The sequence below is a fragment of the Procambarus clarkii genome, chromosome 3, assembly GCF_040958095.1.
Source record: "Procambarus clarkii isolate CNS0578487 chromosome 3, FALCON_Pclarkii_2.0, whole genome shotgun sequence".
NCBI lineage: Eukaryota > Metazoa > Arthropoda > Malacostraca > Decapoda > Cambaridae > Procambarus > Procambarus clarkii.
Window position 1 is genome coordinate 15,317,511 of NC_091152.1, and position 19,976 is coordinate 15,337,486.

The following is a 19,976-nucleotide window of genomic DNA, read 5'->3' on the forward strand; positions in this document are numbered from 1 at the left end:
GGGGGTGGAGGCCTGGTCGAGGACCGGGCCGCGGGACACTAAAGCCCCAAAATCATCTCAAGATAACCTCAAGAGACGTCGTCGTTTCTTCATTTTCTAATGTGTGGGTTAATGATCTTATCTGGAGTGTGGAAACACAGGTGAAGGAGTACCTCTCAGGGAGGAAACAAAGGGTTATAGTGAGAAGGGAGATGTCAAAGCGGAGAGAGGTATTAATTGGAATACCACAAATGTTGGGGCCCATCCTTGGCTCCTTCATATCAATATGTACAGATGATGCAAAACCAATAAGAACAATCAGGAGTGAGACTGTGATGCCCAGGAAAGTGGTCTTGAAACATTTAATGTTTTCTGACAAATACTGCTAGAAATTAACGAAATTAGATAATAGAGAGTTATCAGGACAGAAACAGGAGCGAGAAAACATGTATAAGAAAGGAGTTGGGGGGGGGGGAACAAGATACTGGCTTAAGAAAATGAGAAAGACTTGAGAGTAGACATAGCTAAAATCTAATGACAGACGCTCGCATTAGCAGAATATTGTCAGCAGCATAAGCTAAATTAGACAACATCAATGAAGACTTCCCAAATTTAGACAAAAGAGCCTTACGGAATATACAACCTATGTCAGAGCCACTCTTGAATTTGCAGCCTTTCTTGAAGAGCACAAGAGAACTATAAAAGGAACAAAGCCCGTTCTTGAGCTAAGGTGCCGGAACTACAAGGAAAGACTTTATGAATTTAACCTCAAAACATTGGAGTAGGGAAGGAATAGCCATTTTTTTCTAATAGGGACATGTTGCAATAAGTGAAGTTCTAAGAAGAACTGACATAGACAAAGCAGTACTGTACAGAGACGAGGGGAAACTGATGAAAACAAGCACAAATGAGTCACAGTTGTGAGAGAGACTTTCTTCAGTCTTTGAGTCAAGAGTGTTGGGATGACGGGGCCCAGGAGCCGAGCCCGTGCCTGGCTGGGAGCACACATCCAGGAGAGGCCACAAGCCTGGTACCTGGGCCATGTGAGCCCCAGCCACAATACGGGGCTCACACACCTGACTTTTACGTCGCTGGGGAGGACAAACCCCACAAGAGAAATGGATACAACCTGTAAGGTAATAGAGGCCAATTGTGTACAGGTGTGTACCACTGGTGGGAACGGGAGGACAGGTGTGTACCACTGGTGGGAACAACGAGAGGACACAGGTGTGTACCACTGGTGGGAACAACGGGAGGACAGGTGTGTACCACTGGTGGGAACAATGGGAGGACACAGGTGTGTACCACTGGTGGGAACAACGGGAGGACACAGGTGTGTACCACTGGTGGGAACAACGGGAGGACACAGGTGTGTACCACTGGTGGGAACAACGGGAGGACACAGGTGTGTACCACTGGTGGGAACGGGAGGACACAGGTGTATACCACTGGTGGGAACAACGGGAGGACACAGGTGTGTACCACTGGTGGGAACAACGGGAGGACACAGGTGTGTACCACAGGTGTGTACCACTGGTGGGAACAACGGGAGGACACAGGTGTGTACCACTGGTGGGAACAACGGGAGGACACAGGTGTGTACCACTGGTGGGAACAACGGGAGGACACAGGTGTGTACCACTGGTGGGAACAACGGGAGGACACAGGTGTGTACCACTGGTGGGAACAACGGGAGGACACAGGTGTGTACCACTGGTGGGAACAACGGGACGACACAGGTGTGTACCACTGGTGGGAACGGGAGGACACAAACAGGAATCACAGACGGGACAAAGAAATAAGCCCCCCCCCCCCCCGTGTTATAGTCGTAATGGCTTGGCGTTTTCCCCTCACAATCCCCCCCCCCCCCGTCGCTACAGGCATAAATCAAATGAATGAATTAGGAAATTAGGAAGATACTGAAGCGACTAACTTAATTTACGCTTTTTATATAATTATGATGGAGACAAGCGGGCTGCAAATCACGGTATAACACGCCCGGTAACTTTAAGGCCGTGACCCAGGAGCTGGAGCTCACACAGACGTAAATAGGTAGTACGCACGTGTCCAGATTTAACCCGACTACAAGCCTACTATAACAGTTCTTCTTCAAGTAGAGCCCCATCAACCCCCCCATCTTTAAAACGACACTTAAACACACACACACACATGCTTCCAAACAACCAACATCAGCGGCGCTACTCGCGAACTGAACCACCGGAAATAAATAACAAATAAGAGAGAGGAAAAAAAACACAAATGAGCAGACGGTTAAGCATTGTGGAGTCGGGGGTGAGATTTGGCAACACCGCCGTTACATGCACTTGATATATTACACCTACATGCTCCTGGCAGCTGGCCACGTCTCTCTGGCCTTCGTCCTGTTCGCTAAATGCATCGTCCACGCTCCGCCGACGGGTCCAGTCGAGACGAGAGGTGAACAACGGTTGCGACAGATGCAGCCGATCTCCAGAGCAACACAACCAATCGGAATTACGCGCATCGGGGCAAATTTAGGTTTAACCAATGCAAAAAAGTTGTAATACTGGAGGGTTAATGTGATTAACTCCAGCCCAGATAATCCGTCTACGGGCTTTACAACACCAGCGACCGAACACACCGCCACACCGATCGAAGTCGGAGCCACACGCACACGTACGCACACACGCACACACACAGGGGCGCCTGGTGGCTGAGTGGACAGCACTCAGGGCTCGTAATCCTGGGGACCAGGGTCCGATCCCTGGCGATGGCGGAGACAAATGGGCCGAGTTTCTTTTACCCTGATGCCCCTGTTATCTATCACTAAATAGGTACCTGGGAGTTAGACAGCTGTTACGGGCTGCTTCCTGGGTGTGTGTGTGTATATGTGGAAAAAAAATTGATTGTTGATTGACAGTTGAGAGGCGGACCGAAAGAGCAGAGCTCAAACCCCGCAAGCACAACTAGGTGAATACACACACACACACACACACACACACACACACACACACACACACACACACACACACACACACACACACACATGGGGGGCCTCGTAGCCTGGTGGATAGCGCGCAGGACTCGTAATTCTGTGGCGCGGGTTCGACTCCCGCACGAGGCAGAAACAAATGGGCAAAAGTTTCTTTCACCCTAAGTGCCCCTGTTACCTAGCAGTAAATAGGTACCTGGGAGTTAGTCAGCTGTCACGGGCTGCTTCCTGGTGTGTGTGTGTGTGTGTGGTGTGTGGAAAAAAAAAAGTAGTTAGTAAACAGTTGATTGACAGTTGACAGGCGGGCCGAAAGAGCCGCTCAACCCCCGCAAAACACAACTAGTAAACACACACACACACACGCACACGCGCACACACGCACACACGCACACACACACACACACACACGCGCACACACACGCACGCACACACACACACACACACACACACACACACACACACACACACACACACACACACACACACACACACACACACACGGATCGGGAGAAAAAGTGAGTGGGGGAGTGAATGGGGCAGACAGGGAGAAGGGTGTGAGAGATGTGAGGGAGAGCAGGTAAGGAGGGAGATGACTGAGGGACAACACCATTAGTATGAAGACTTCCGGACCTATTTTGGTTCATAACCTTCTCTTTTCCCCTCTCCCTCTCCCTCTTGGTCATCCCTCTTGACCATTTATGTCCAGTGCTGTTTTGTGTTTGTGTATTGACTATTTATACTTGCAGGAGCGAGGTAGCTCATGGATCCCGTCTATATACGGAATTGTCTGCGAGACCTTCCTCATCTCGTTCGCTCCACTTACTTACGACACTCTGAGACTGGACAATTCTTTCTGGCATCCCTGTTGCTCATCTGCGTTTCTAGTTTCCAATTATGTTCTTTCGTTCTACTGTTTCTTAAACTTTGCTTCTATATCTACTTTGTCTATCTCTTTTAGTATCTTGTACGTTGTTATCATGTCTGCCTGTTCCTTCTGTTTTCCAATGTAGTGAGATCCAGTTCGTTCAGCCTTTCTCCATAGCTCACGCCCATTAGCTCAGGAACGAGCCTTGTTCCATATTAAGGACATTTTCTAATTCTGTTTTGTGTTCCTTTATGTAGGGGTTCCATGCTGGGACAGCACACGCAATAATGGGTCTCACAAAGGATGCATACAGCGATTGTAAGTTGTCCAAGATGCTGAAAGATAACCGGACGTTTCTCAGTATGGCATATGCTGCCCTCACACACACAGATCACACTAACGTGATGCATCAAATGAACAAATCCACAAGGGCCGTGACGAGGATTCGAACCTGCGTCCGGGAGCATCCCAGACACTGCTGCCCTCGTTATCCTGGTGATGTGTGCCACTGGTGCTGGATCTCCAATTATGTCCACTCCTGGGTCTTTAACTTTTTTAGAATTTGGAAGTTGTTTCCCTTCATCCTGTACTGTATTTGAGGTCTTCTGTTGCAACTCCTATTCTAATAACCTTGCAATTATCCCGGTTAAAGTCTTGTAACCATTTCTCAGTGGTTTTGTACTTACCTAGTTGTGATTGCGGGGGATGAGCTCTGGCACTTTGATTCTCTCAACTGTCAATCAACTGGTGTACAGGTTCCTCAGCCTACTGGGCTCTATCATATCTACACTTGAACTGTGTGTGTGTGTGTGTGTGTGTGTGGTGTGTGTGTGTGTGTGTGTGTGTGTGTGTGTGTGTGTGTGTGTGTGTGTGTGTGTGTGTGTGTGTGTGTGTGTGTGCGCGCGCGCGCGCACGCGAGCTTGTGCTTACATGCGTGCACACACAAAGAAATCACTGAGAAATAGTTCCTAGATGTTAACCCTGACAATTGCAAGGTTATTAGAATAGCAATTGCAGCAAGAGAACCTCAAATACATTATAGGATGAAGGGAAGTTGCCTTCCCTTCATCCTGTACAGTATTTGAGAATTTGAGTACAGTAGTACTAACCCTCCGTCTGGGGTAGTATTACTGTCTTCATCTCCCAGCACCATCAACACATATTAAAGCAACGCTGCAAGTATGGTGTACATCAATGAGTGAATATTATGTGTAACTCTGCTTGGAAAGTTAGCAACGTTCACGGCAAGGAATGAAACCAAAGGATTGAAGCTTCTTGAGTAAAATTGTTTTCTATATTCTGTTCAAAGTCTTGGAGAGTATTCAGAGTTATGGCCAAGCTTCCACATGATGACGAGGGGAGGAAGGTGAGGGACGAGGGGAGGAGAGTGAGGGACGAGGGGAGGAGAGTGAAAGACGAGGGGAGGAGAGTGAGGTATGAGGGGAGGAGAGTGAGGGACGAGGGGAGGAGAGTGAAAGACGAGGGGAGGAGAGTGAGGTATGAGGGGAGGAGAGTGAGGGACGAGGGGAGGAGAGTGAAAGACGAGGGGAGGAGAGTGAGGTATGAGGGGAGGAGAGTGAGGGAAGAGGGGAGGAGAGTGAAAGACGAGGGGAGGAGAGTGAAAGACGAGGGGAGGAGAGTGAAAGACGAGGGGAGGAGAGTGAGGGACGAGGGGAGGAGAGTGAAAGACGAGGGGAGGAGAGTGAGGTATGAGAGATCCCGTACACTTCCCGGTCACCTTACTGGAGAGCGGAGTTATTAACGCGGAGCATGTGATTACACCACTTAATTTTATTGGGACAACTTGAGCAATAATATCTCTCCAAGAGACAGTTACCAAGAGGGAGACAGTTACCAAGAGGGAGACAGTTACCAAGAGGGAGACAGTTACCAAGAGGGGGACAGTTACCAAGAGGGGGACAGTTACCAAGAGGGAGACAGTTACCAAGAGGGGGACAGTTACCAAGAGGGGGACAGTTACCAAGAGGGGGACAGTTACCAAGAGGGAGACAGTTACCAAGAGGGAGACAGTTACCAAGAGGGAGACAGTTACCAAGAGGGGGACAGTTACCAAGAGGGGGACAGTTACCAAGAGGGAGACAGTTACCAAGAGGGAGACAGTTACCAAGAGGGGGACAGTTACCAAGAGGGAGACAGTTACCAAGAGGGGGACAGTTACCAAGAGGGAGACAGTTACCAAGAGGGAGACAGTTACCAAGAGGGAGACAGTTACCAAGAGGGAGACAGTTACCAAGAGGGAGACAGTTACCAAGAGGGAGACAGTTACCAAGAGGGAGACAGTTACCAAGAGGGAGACAGTTACCAAGAGGGAGACAGTTACCAAGAGGGGGACAGTTACCAAGAGGGAGACAGTTACCAAGAGGGAGACAGTTACCAAGAGGGAGACAGTTACCAAGAGGGAGACAGTTACCAAGAGGGGGACAGTTACCAAGAGGGGGACAGTTACCAAGAGGGGGACAGTTACCAAGAGGGAGACAGTTACCAAGAGGGAGACAGTTACCAAGAGGGGGACAGTTACCAAGAGGGGGACAGTTACCAAGAGGGGGACAGTTACCAAGAGGGAGACAGTTACCAAGAGGGGGACAGTTACCAAGAGGGAGACAGTTACCAAGAGGGGGACAGTTACCAAGAGGGAGACAGTTACCAAGAGGGCGACAGTTACCAAGAGGGGGACAGTTACCAAGAGGGGGACAGTTACCAAGAGGGGGACAGTTACCAAGAGGGGGACAGTTACCAAGAGGGGGACAGTTACCAAGAGGGGGACAGTTACCAAGAGGGAGACAGTTACCAAGAGGGGGGGACAGTTACCAAGAGGGGGGATTATTTACAAGAGGAGAGAAAGCCCACAAAAAGGAGATACCTTCCAACATAAGGGGACAGTATTAAAAATTAGGGGGAAATTTTCGAAGAGTTTCCAAGAGGGGGAGGGGTCAGTCTCTTAAGAGAACGTGACAGGTTCCAAGAGGAGGGGATAGTTTCCAAGAAGATAGGACAGTGTGTAAGGGAAGCAGTCATTAAGAAGAGAGGACACTCCAGGAGGAGTGTACAGTTTCCAACAGGAGGAAGAATTCTCCAAGAGGAGCGGGCAGTCCCCATGACTATGGGACACTTTCCAAGAGGCGGGAGACCGTGTCCAAGAGGAGGGGATTACTTCCAAAGGAAGGGGAAGGGGTAAAAACCGGTGAGGACTGCAGGAGGAGAGGGCAAACAAAAACGTAGATGGAAAAGAGAGAAACGAGAGCAAGAGGCATCTTCACCATAAGAGGATGGTAACTACGGGAGTTGGAGAGAGAAAGGAACTTGGGAGTGGATGTAATTCCATCACTTAACTCCAGAGGCACACATAAGCAGGGTATTGGGGACGCTGGTAAACATTACATCGTCGTTTAGAAACCTGAAACTGGGCTCCTTCAAGCCAGACTTCACCTTGTGAAGCATAAAACGAAAACTAAAAAGGTACAAAGATTTATACAAAATTTGTGCCAGAGCCAAGAAGGCTAAGCTAAGAAGATAGGTTGAAGGAACCAGACTTCACAACACCTAGAAGGAATAAAAATAAGCGATATGATCGCCAAAAAACGATATTGACAAGGTAGACGAGGACAGCCTCTTCAAAGAGTAGAAGTTGGACGAGAGGATATAATGAGAAGTTGTAAATGCAAGTGAGTTCAAGATATGTAAGGAAATACTGTTGACCAGACCACACACTAGAAGGTGAAGGGACGACGACGTTTCGGACCGTCCTGGACCATTCTCAAGTCGATTGAGAATCGACTCAATGTAGTGATGTAGTGATGGTCCTGGACCATTCACAATCGACTTGAGAATGGTCCAGGACGGACCGAAACGTCGTCGTCCCTTCACCTTCTAGTGTGTGGTCTGGTCAACTTACTTTAGCCACGTTATTGTGACTCCTCGCCTGCAAAGAAATACTAGTACCATGGACGGGAGGCCAACACATGGAATAAACTGAAATACGTTGTGGAAGACACCTCCACCCACGGTTTTAACGCCAGATTTGACGAGGAATTCCAACGCCAAAATAGCTTAGCAATAATACAACATGTACAACAAGGGTAGTAGGTAGGGGAAAGGTGAGCTAGACCTGACTTCTACGTTGACAATGATAGGTAAGTACACCAACACCACAACGCCACCACACGACCACTACACTATCACCACACCATCACTACTACACTACCATCACATCACACCATCACTACGATACCATCACTACTACACCATCACACCATCACGAGAGTGAAACAGGAGAGCTGGGAAACTTAGCTCATTTCCTATGTATTTCCGCCTCTCATGTACCCCTTCTCTCTCACTCTCTCTCCCCTTCCCCATTTCCCCTCTCTCTCTCTCAATATATATATATATATATATATATATATATATATATATATATATATATATATATATATATATATATATATATATATATATATATAACTGAAAACTCACACCCCAGAAGTGACTCGAACCCATACTCCCACAACTGGTATGTACAGTATGGGTTCGAGTCACTTCTGGGGTGTGAGTTTTCAGTTGTATATAGTCCTGGGGACCATTCAGGCTTGTTTGCATATATATATATATATGAGAAAAGAGAGAGAGAGAGAGAGAGAGAGAGAGAGAGAGAGAGAGAGAGAGAGAGAGAGAGAGAGAGAGAGAGAGAGAGAGAGAGAGAGAGAGAAAGCAATACCTAGCAAGTATAAAGGGATTGTAAACAGCTTGTGTTTACATTGGATGATGCTTATGTATAGTACAGTACAGCTGAGGGTGGCAGGGCTGCCATCTTGAAGGAGATACAGGAAACTAATACGTACAGGGGCCTAGAACATTGTTACAGGTTCGTGGCAATAGGCACAGAGACCCTGGGCGCCTGGGGTAAATGTGCATGTACGTTCCTGAAGAAGGTGGGTGAGGAACTCAGTAAGTACACCAACGATCCAAAAGAGGCCAGTTTCCTGACCCAGCGTCTCAGTGTCGCTATCAAGAAATGAAATTGAGAGTTGAGAGGAGGGGCCCAAAGAGCCAGAGCTCAACTCCCGCAAGCACAATTACGTGAGTACACACACGCACGCACACACGCACACACACACACACACACAGACACACACAGACACACACAGACACACACACACACACACACACACACACACACACACACACACACACACACAGGGGACACAGGTGGAAACTTAGTATCCAGATGAGCCAGAGACGTTAGAAAGAATTTTTTCAGTGTCAGAGTAGTTAATAAATGGAATGCACTAGGAAGTGATGTGGTGGAGCCTGACTCCATACACAGTTTCAAATGTAGATATGATAGAGCCCAATAGGCTCAGGAATCTGTACACCAGTTGATTGACAGCTGAGAGGCGGGACCAAAGAGCCAAAGCTCAACCCCCGCAAGCACAATTAGGGGAGTACAATTAGGTGAGTACACACACGCACACACACACACACACACATAGACACACACACACACACACAGACACACACACACACACACACACACACACACACACACACACACACACACACACACACACACACACACACACACACACACACACACACACACACACAGACACACACACACACACACACACACACAGACACACACACAGACACACACACACACACACACAGACACACACACACACGGAGAGAGGAGGGCGGCCACATCCCGCCCTCAGCATAAGGGTGTAGACATTCTGCGTATACCACCATTGAGACATTTTTCCAGACAAGCGGGTGACCTTGAGACAGCTTAAAGAGCATGACTCGATCGTTGTAGTGGAGGTGGCTAATGGAGGGTTAAGTGGTGGTGGGGTTGTAGCGACCGGAATGTCGGTGATATTGGTGGTGGTGGCGGGGAAAATGCTGGCTGTGATAGTAGTGTTGGTATTTACCTATTAATACTTGCCCATCAGTATCTAGGAAGGAGTGCGTTTAATCTCTTTATGTCCGCCAATTAGCCTTATTATACCTGTTGTGTTACAATTTGACTATTCTGACGTTCGAATTCTTTGTCTAATATGGCTTTAAATTTGTGGGTGGAGGTGGCTTCTACAACAGCTTTTCCTTCAGTCCACTGATAACCACCTTCACAGGGTAAGAGTATTTCCTTACCTTCCTTCGACTCGTCTGCGTTTCCAGCTTCCACCTGTGCCCTCTTGCTCTACTTTCTTTCCATTCGAAGTAAATATCCTTGTTCATCTTGTTTATTCCCCTCAAAATCTTGTATGTTGTGATCGATCACCGCTCTGTTCCTCCTATCCACTGGGGTTCTCAGATTTAGTTCCATTAGCCTGGCCTAATAGCTTAACCCTCTTAGCTCAGGCACCAATCTTGTTGCAAACCTCTGCGTTTTGTTTATGCTTCACAAGGTATAGATTTCAGGTCGGTGTTGTATATTCCAGTATTGGTCTAACATATGTTGTATAGAGTATCTAGAAGGTGACCTGATTTAGGGAACTAAACAATATTCTAATGATTACCAGCGTCCCACATGCTGCTGATGTTATCCTGTTTATGTGTGTCTCTGGTGTTAGTATTGGACTCATATCCGCTTCTAAATCTCTCTTTTCGATTCCTGTAGTTGCCTTCCTCTTATCGTGTAGAGGCCTCTTGGTCTTCTTTCTCCCTTCCATCTTTATTACCTTACACTTGTTAGGATTGAATTTCAGCAACCATTTGTTTGCCCTATACTGGAGTTTATCAAGGTCCTGTAACTTCATGCAGTCCTCCCATGGTGGTGGTAGTCAAATTCATCAGCAGGTAGACGCAACAAGCCATCAGCAGGTAGAACACGACGCCTTAGCCATCAGCAGGTAGAACACGACGCCTTAGCCATCAGCAGGTAGAACACGACGCAACAAGCCATCAGCAGGTAGAACACGACGCCTTAGCCATCAGCAGGTAGAACACGACGCAACAAGCCATCAGCAGGTAGAACACGACGCAACAAGCCATCAGCAGGTAAAACACGACGCAACAAGCCATCAGCAGGTAGAACACGACGCAACAAGCCATCAGCAGGTAGAACACGACGCAACAAGCCATCAGCAGGTAGAACACGACGCAACAAGCCATCAGCAGGTAGAACACGACGCAACAAGCCATCAGCAGGTAGAACACGACGCCTCAAGCCATCAGCAGGTAGAACACGACGCAACAAGCCATCAGCAGGTAGAACACGACGCCTTAGCCATCAGCAGGTAGAACACGACGCAACAAGCCATCAGCAGGTAGAACACGACGCAACAAGCCATCAGCAGGTAGAACACGACGCCTTAGCCATCAGCAGGTAGAACACGACGCCTTAGCCATCAGCAGGTAGAACACGACGCCTTAGCCATCAGCAGGTAGAACACGACGCCTTAGCCATCAGCAGGTAGAACACGACGCAACAAGCCATCAGCAGGTAAAACACGACGCAACAAGCCATCAGCAGGTAAAACACGACGCAACAAGCCATCAGCAGGTAGAACACGACGCAACAAGCCATCAGCAGGTAGAACACGACGCCTTAAGCCATCAGCAGGTAGAACACGACACAACAAGCCATCAGCAGGTAGAACAATACGCAACAAGCCATCAGCAGGTAGAAAACGACGCAACAAGCCATCAGCAGGTAGAACACGACACAACAAGCCATCAGCAGGTAGAACAATACGCAACAAGCCATCAGCAGGTAGAACAATACGCAACAAGCCATCAGCAGGTAGAAAACGACGCAACAAGCCATCAGCAGGTAGAACACGACACAACAAGCCATCAGCAGGTAGAACAATACGCAACAAGCCATCAGCAGGTAGAAAACGACGCAACAAGCCATCAGCAGGTAGAACACGACACAACAAGCCATCAGCAGGTAGAACAATACGCAACAAGCCATCAGCAGGTAGAAAACGACGCAACAAGCCATCAGCAGGTAGAACACGACACAACAAGCCATCAGCAGGTAGAACAATACGCAACAAGCCATCAGCAGGTAGAACACGACGCAACAAGCCATCAGCAGGTAGAACACGACGCAACAAGCCATCAGCAGGTAGAACACGACGCCTTAAGCCATCAGCAGGTAGAACACGACGCAACAAGCCATCAGCAGGTAGAACACGACGCCTTAAGCCATCAGCAGGTAGAACACGACGCAACAAGCCATCAGCAGGTAGAACACGACGCCTTAAGCCATCAGCAGGTAGAACACGACGCAACAAGCCATCAGCAGGTAGAACACGACACCTTAGCCATCAGCAGGTAGAACAAGATGCAACAAACTATCAACAGAAAGCTCACAATTTAAAATTTATGAAAAAAGTGTGTAGAGAAAATGTGGAGGAATACAACAACTTCTCAAATCGTGGACGATGGCCTGAGAGGGATCCAAGAGGAGGAAGTGTCAGTCAAACTGTTTGTGAACTTCAAAAAAATTGATGATATAATAAATATATGAGACGGACCACCACGTCGAGTCATATACAACATACAGGTGTATAGGTATTCCTTAATAATAATACTATTATACAGGAGGAGTAATGAAGGCATCTGTATGAATGTATGTATACTTTTACATTTTTGTGTATTTTTGTTGCTGAAAACTGTGGTTGTGGTTTGTGAGGAAAGGAGAGAAGAGTGTCATTGGCCAGAGACGAGCTCAGAGTAAATGTAACGTGAAGAGTGAGGACCATAGAGTTCTCACTCTTCATGTCTCACACTCTACATACTCTTGGATACCTCCACACATACATATAACCCTTCATAATGAGACAGACATTGCAGCCAAATTAGCGTGTAACAAGTTTGAAGTTGAATTAGATCTAGGTATCCCCATCTCTGCTGTCAAAACTGTATTTTTCCAAACACTCAGATCTGATAGGAAAAAACTTACTGACTCCCAACGACCTGAAAGTATTAGTATAAAAAGCTATGATTTGTTCAGATCTGAAACCTATATCTATGGGCAGCACAAAACGTCCACTAGACTGTGCGACACAGTGGTTGCCAGGATCAGGTTGGGTTACCGTTACCTGTAGCAGGTGGCTGCAGATGACGGATCTCCCAATCCTGAGCACTCCAGGTACAAACTCCGTGAGCAGGAACTGCGGCACGATCTCCCACACTACATCACCGAATACCCAGTTATTAGACCTTTCAGACCAGTTCGCATGAGGTACCTGGAGCTTTGCAATTACTTTATTCACTCTCGTGTTCTTGAAGATATCCTCACAGTGTACAAAAAAAAATTGCCAGTGCGTGCTACTGAACATATGGCTCTGTATGACTAACCATCCTGCGAGATGGGGACTTTTAGTACCACTGCTGCCTTATTCACTCTTGTGTTGATGATATCCTCATAATGCACCCAGAGACACTGTACTCCCCTTCATATAGTCTAGGGTAGCTGCACAAATGCAGATGTACCTGATGTACAAAAAAAGTTACATACTCTCTACGTCGTTTCTACCAGGTCAGGTGTTCCAGGCTCCTAGTGCTTAAGTACCATATATATATATATATATATATATATATATATATATATATATATATATATTATATATATATATATTATTAAATATGACCGAAAAAGTAAGATTAATAATTCTAACACGAATTTTCTCAATCTTTCGTACATTACGCTTCACTGTTGGAGGTAAATCAAAAATCACTTCTCCAAAATTCATTTTTATTTCTAGTCTGACGCGACACGGGCGCGTTTCGTAAAACTTATTACATTTTCAAAGACTTCACAAATACACAACTGATTAGAACGTATCTCTGATTTTATATCTACATTTGAGTGAGGTGGGAGGGGTGATGTGGCATTAACACAAGACAGAACAAGAGGGGATATTAATAGGGTATTAAAAGTATCAACACAAGACAGAACAGAAACAATGGGTATTGAATAGAAGTGTTTGTAGAAAGCCTATTGGTCCATATTTCTTGATGCTTCTATATTGGAGCGGAGTCTTGAGGTGGGTAGAATATAGTTGTGCAATAATTGGCTGTTGATTGCTGGTGTTGACTTCTTGATGTGTAGTGCCTCGCAAACGTCAAGCCGCCTGCTATCGCTGTATCTATCGATGATTTCTGTGTTGTTTACTAGGATTTCTCTGGCGATGGTTTGGTTATGGGAAGAGATTATATGTTCCTTAATGGAGCCCTGTTGCTTATGCATCGTTAAACGCCTAGAAAGAGATGTTGTTGTCTTGCCTATATACTGGGTTTTTTGGAGCTTACAGTCCCCAAGTGGGCATTTGAAGGCATAGACGACATTAGTCTCTTTTAAAGCGTTCTGTTTTGTGTCTGGAGAGTTTCTCATGAGTAGGCTGGCCGTTTTTCTGGTTTTATAGTAAATCGTCAGTTGTATCCTCTGATTTTTGTCTGTAGGGATAACGTTTCTATTAACAATATCTTTCAGGACCCTTTCCTCCGTTTTATGAGCTGTGGAAAAGAAGTTCCTGTAAAATAGTCTAATAGGGGGTATTAGACTATTATCCTCTGACAAAAATCAGAGGATACAACTGACGATTTACTATAAAACCAGAAAAACGGCCAGCCTACTCATGAGAAACTCTCCAGACACAAAACAGAACGCTTTAAAAGAGACTAATGTCGTCTATGCCTTCAAATGCCCACTTGGGGACTGTAAGCTCCAAAAAACCCAGTATATAGGCAAGACAACAACATCTCTTTCTAGGCGTTTAACGATGCATAAGCAACAGGGCTCCATTAAGGAACATATAATCTCTTCCCATAACCAAACCATCGCCAGAGAAATCCTAGTAAACAACACAGAAATCATCGATAGATACAGCGATAGCAGGCGGCTTGACGTTTGCGAGGCACTACACATCAAGAAGTCAACACCAGCAATCAACAGCCAATTATTGCACAACTATATTCTACCCACCTCAAGACTCCGCTCCAATATAGAAGCATCAAGAAATATGGACCAATAGGCTTTCTACAAACACTTCTATTCAATACCCATTGTTTCTGTTCTGTCTTGTGTTGATACTTTTAATACCCTATTAATATCCCCTCTTGTTCTGTCTTGTGTTAATGCCACATCACCCCTCCCACCTCACTCAAATGTAGATATAAAATCAGAGATACGTTCTAATCAGTTGTGTATTTGTGAAGTCTTTGAAAATGTAATAAGTTTTACGAAACGCGCCCGTGTCGCGTCAGACTAGAAATAAAAATGAATTTTGGAGAAGTGATTTTTGATTTACCTCCAACAGTGAAGCGTAATGTACGAAAGATTGAGAAAATTCGTGTTAGAATTATTAATCTTACTTTTTCGGTCATATTTAATAATATATGTCTACAGGAAAGACTGCTACCAAAATATACTAATATATATATATATATATATATATATATATATATATCTTCAAATACATATTTAGTCAATCAAATAGAATTCAGACCCTGTTTAGTACAATATTACGTGTGCAGAAATTGTGTACATTTCCCCTTTTAATATAATAGTTGAAGGTAGGACGGAGTTTGTGCAAATTATCAATTTATTAAGTTATACATTAAATGACGCTAGACACTTACAATTCTACCCCCCTCTCCTAACTAACTAGAGGACCCAAAACAGAAAACGGGGCAGAATGTCAATTTCGCGAGCCGCTACGATTGTCTAGTATGACGATGTTTGGCCATAGGTAATGTACAGGTCAAAATGCGACGCTGTGTTAAGAGGACGGGTTGCTCCCCGACAACACGGAGGCCAGCCTGGCTGTATATGTGACATGGCGCCTTAATATCTACAGAAGTCACCAATGAACATCACTTCACCCCAGACTGTTGTTTTTCCCACCTGTTGTTTCAACTTGGTGAGGTAATGCTATGGAAACAAGATGGGAACTGAACTACTTCAGGATTCGCTCCACGAGACGAGTTTAACAAGTATTGTAGCACTTCTTGGAGAGGTAGAAGCAAAGTAAAGGAAGTAGAGTTAATTTACCTGAACAATTTGAGAAGTTCCGGTTTCCTTATTCAGGTTAATAAATGTTGTTATAATTCAGTTTGTTTACGTTAATCCGGAAATTGATGTTATTTCAATTTGACAAATAGTTCCAATATCTTCCCCAAGTTCTTTATTAACTAATAAAGGACTCTACTTCCTTATTCTTCCTTCTTTCTGTCCTTGACCTAATAGTCACTAGCACGCGATAATATGGCTGGTGGAAGCGGAGGAGAGCAAGAAGAGAGAGAGAGAGAGAGAGAGAGAGAGAGAGAGAGAGAGAGAGAGAGAGAGAGAGAGAGAGAGAGAGAGAGAGAGAGAGAGAGAGAGAGAGAGAGAGAGAGTCGTAATATTAACAATGAAGACAAAACAATGAACTACAATGTGTGTGAAAGCAGGAGGGAGCGAGGGAGGGAGAGCAGGTCAAAAATAGGACGTCTGGTTGGCACGTGGACCCGTCTGGAGTGCACACACTGCTCCCTCCCTCCCTTCCTCCCTCTTCTTCCCTCCCTTCCTCCCTCTTCTTCCCTCCCTCCCTCACTCTCTCTCTCACCTTCCCTCCCTCCCTCACTCTCTCTCTCTCTCTTTCACCTTCCCTCCCTCCCTCACTCTTTCTCTCACCTTCCCTCCCTCACATTTCCTCCCTCCCTCTCTCTCTCTCTCTCTCTCTCTCTCTCTCACACACACAGGTACTAAGTCTTTGGGCAAGATACATCACGGGTTTCTAATTTTGCTTATCTTTTGTTTTCTAAGATCTTTAATTACCCAAATTTTCTTTTCTACCCTTTTTCTTTCCTTTTCTTTCTCGTTTTCTTTCCTCTTCCAATACGCCTCAACTTGATCTTCACGTGTCCATCGTATACTTCAAGTTTAGCGCTTTATCGTTCAGTTATGTCCCTTTCACCTCATTATCCGCCATCTTAACTTACCCCTTGTCGTTCCTTATCATTCATCATCACCTCTCTTCTTTATACACTTTCAAACACGCTCTTCAAGTATCTTCAATGTGCCGCAATTTAACAAAATGAATTTTAGTGCAGAATAAAACGATTTTGGGAGTCAAAAATGTCAACTCGTATGTTAATGTGAAATATTTTTTCGGATGGTAAAGAGAATAGGTTTAAAGCCGAGGAACCGAGTACAGAGCTTATCACTCCAGTACTTGGAAGCTTCGGCCAGTTCTTAAGCTTCACTTATTATTGGTCCGCATGATTTACACTTCTCTTTTTTGTTGTTCTATTTCACAATAGAAAACAGCAATTAACAAAGACGCAAATTTCGTATATATATATTTTTTTAAATTTATAAGGACCTAATGTATTAAAAAGGCTACAATCTATTAGGGGCCTGAAGTATGAAATTGCCTGAATTTTTTCTTAATATACTGAAGAATGTCCTAGGGTCTCCTTCAGACCCGAGGTCTTCAAAGGGTCAGTCTCCTTCAGACCAGAAGTCTTCAAAGGGTCAGTCTCCTTCAGACCAGAGGCATCTCTACAACCAATCTCGACCCCACAACTCAGCAGCTTCACAACCCATCTCGACCCCACAACTCAGCAGCTTCACAACCCATCTCGACCCCACAACTCAGCAGCTTCACAACCCATCTCGACCCCACAACTCAGCAGCTTCACAACCCATCTCGACCCCACAACTCAGCAGCTTCACAACCCATCTCGACCCCACAACTCAGCAGCTTCACAACCCATCTCGGCCCCACAACTCAGCAGCTTCACAACCCATCTCGGCCCCACAACTCAGCAGCTTCACAACCCATCTCGACCCCACAACTCAGCAGCTTCACAACCCATCTCGGCCCCACAACTCAGCAGCTTCACAACCCATCTAGACCCCACAACTCAGCAGCTTCACGACCCATCTAGACCCCACAACTCAGCAGCTTCACAACCCATCTCGACCCCACAACTCAGCAGCTTCACAACCCATCTCGACCCCACAACTCAGCAGCTTCACAACCCATCGCGGCCCCACAACTCAGCAGCTTCACAACCCATCTAGACCCCACAACTCAGCAGCTTCACAACCCATCTAGACCCCACAACTCAGCAGCTTCACAACCCATCTAGACCCCACAACTCAGCAGCTTCACAACCCATCTCGACCCCACAACTCAGCAGCTTCACAACCCATTTAGACCCCACAACTCAGCAGCTTCACAACCCATCTAGACCCCACAACTCAGCAGCTTCACAACCGCATATAACAAGGCTGGTAGACTGGGAGAGCCGGGCCGAACAAGACGCAGTTATCAACTAGCTGACGGAAGTTGGTATAACACAAGTTAATCATCTAGTGTGTGTGAAGGACCAGTTCCCAGCAGGGAGTGTGTGTGTGTGTGTGTGTGTGTGTGTTTACTAGTTGTGTTTTTGCGGGGGTTGAGCTTTGCTCTTTCGGCCCGCCTCTCAACTGTTTACTAACTACTTTTTTTTTTATTTTTTTTTTCCCCACACCACACACACACACCCCAGGAAGCAGCCCGTGACAGCTGACTAACTCCCAGGTACCTATTTACTGCTAGGTAACAGGGGCACTTAGGGTGAAAGAAACTTTGCCCATTTGTTTCTGCCTCGTGCGGGAATCGAACCCGCGCCACAGAATTACGAGTCCTGCGCGCTATCCACCAGGCTACGAGGCCCTGTGTGTGTGTGTGTGTGTGTGTGTGTGTGTGTGTGTGTGTGTGTGTGTGTGCGTGTGTGTGTGTGTGTGTGTGTGTGTACTCACTTAGTTGTGTTTGCGGGGGTTGAGCTCTGGCTCTTTGGTCCCGCCTCTCAACCGTCAATCAACTGGTGTACAGGTTCCTGAGCCTACTGGGCTCTTATCATATCTACACTTGAAACTGTGTATGGAGTCAGCCTCCACCACATCACTGCCTAATGCATTCCATTTGTCAACCACTCTGACACTAAAAAAGTTCTTTCTAATATCTCTGTGGCTCATCGTGTGTGTGTGTGTGTGTGTGTGTGTGTGTGTGTGTGTGTGTGTGCGTGTGTGCGTGTGTGCGTGTGTGTGTGTGTGTGTGTGTGTGTGTGTGTGTGTGTGTGTGTGTGTGTGTGTGTGTGTGTGTGTGTGTGTGTGTGTGTGTATGTGTGTGTGTGTGTGTGTGTGTATGTGTGTGTGTGTGTGTGTGTGTGTGTGTGTGTGTGTGTGTGTGTGTGTGTGTGTGTGTGTGTGTGTGTGTGTGTGTGTGTGTGTGTGTGTGTGCGCGCGCGCTCGCAGGAGTGAACGGGTGGAGCATGGGCTGGTGGAGCATGGGCTGGTGGAGCATGGGGCTGGTGGAGCATGGGGCTGGTGGACCATGGGCTGGTGGAGCATGGGCTGGTAGAGCATGGGGCTGGAGCATGGGCTGGTAGAGCATTAGAGCATGGGCTGGTGGAGCATGGGCTGGTGGAGCATGGGCTGGGAGAGCATGGGCTGGTGGAGCATGGGCTAGTAGAGCATGGGGCTGGAGCATGGGCTGGTGGAGCATGGGCTGGTGGAGCATGGGCTGGTGGAGCATGGGCTGGTAGAGCATGGGCTGGTGGAGCATGGGCTAGTAGAGCATGGGCTGGTGGAACATGGCCTGGTGGAGCATGGGCTGGTGGAGCATGGGCTGGTGGAGCATGGGCTGATGGAGCGTGGCCTGGTGGAGCATGGGATGATAGAGCATGGGCTAGTGGAGCATGGGCTGGTGGAGCATGGGCTGGTGGAGCATGGGCTGGTGGAACATGGACTGATGGAACATGGGCTGATGGAACACGGGCTGATGGAGCGTGGCCTGGAGGAGCATGAGCCTGTAGAGCATGGGCCACAGCAGCTAGGGGTGTATTATCTCCCCCCCTAACAGCGTGCAGCAGTCGCCGCCAACAGTCTGAGAGCAAGCCAACAATTTCCCCAACCATCTGGCCCAGACACGGCCCGGCCCATCGATCTCCGGCTCCATTTTGATCCAGCACAATGATGCTCACCAGTCCACTGGAATAATCACCGGCAAAGGCTCTATTATTCCCACGTTCAGTCTTCAGAATAAGGTCCAACACACGCAGTAACTCGGCCTCGCCCACGGCTATGGAACCCGCACCAAAAATAACGCCGTCCAAAATGTTAGGAATACAAAATATCAAACGCCTTGTTTACTTGAC

General features: G+C 46.8%; 2 protein-coding genes across 2 annotated transcripts in view; both read left to right on the forward strand.

The window, feature by feature from the left end:
- LOC138368432 (adhesive plaque matrix protein-like) overlaps positions 1-12,293 on the forward strand; it is a 13,460-nt gene extending 1,167 nt beyond the window's left edge. The window contains exons 2-5 of the mRNA XM_069330949.1: positions 3,697-3,703; positions 4,073-4,133; positions 10,803-11,042; positions 11,248-12,293. Of these exons, the coding sequence (XP_069187050.1) occupies positions 3,697-3,703; positions 4,073-4,133; positions 10,803-11,042; positions 11,248-12,293 (1,354 nt within the window). The remainder of the gene's footprint in view (positions 1-3,696; positions 3,704-4,072; positions 4,134-10,802; positions 11,043-11,247) is intronic.
- Positions 12,294-15,733: 3,440 nt separating this feature from the next.
- LOC138368440 (mucin-2-like) lies at positions 15,734-17,856 on the forward strand. The gene is made up of 2 exons (XM_069330959.1): positions 15,734-15,816; positions 17,241-17,856. Exons 1-2 carry the CDS (start codon positions 15,734-15,736, stop codon positions 17,854-17,856), a joined length of 699 nt encoding a protein of 232 aa, XP_069187060.1.
- The last annotated feature ends 2,120 nt before the right edge of the window (positions 17,857-19,976 follow it).

What these genes read in the sequence shown, in the direction of transcription:
- LOC138368440 (XM_069330959.1), top strand. Translation starts at nt 15,734, where the DNA reads ATGGGAACTGAACTACTTCAGGATTCGCTCCACGAGACGAGTTTAACA. An exon ending in CTTGGAGAGGTAGAAGCAAA is followed by an intron (nt 15,817 to 17,240) that starts GTAAAGGAAGTA and finishes AGAATGTCCTAG; the next exon opens with GGTCTCCTTCAGACCCGAGG.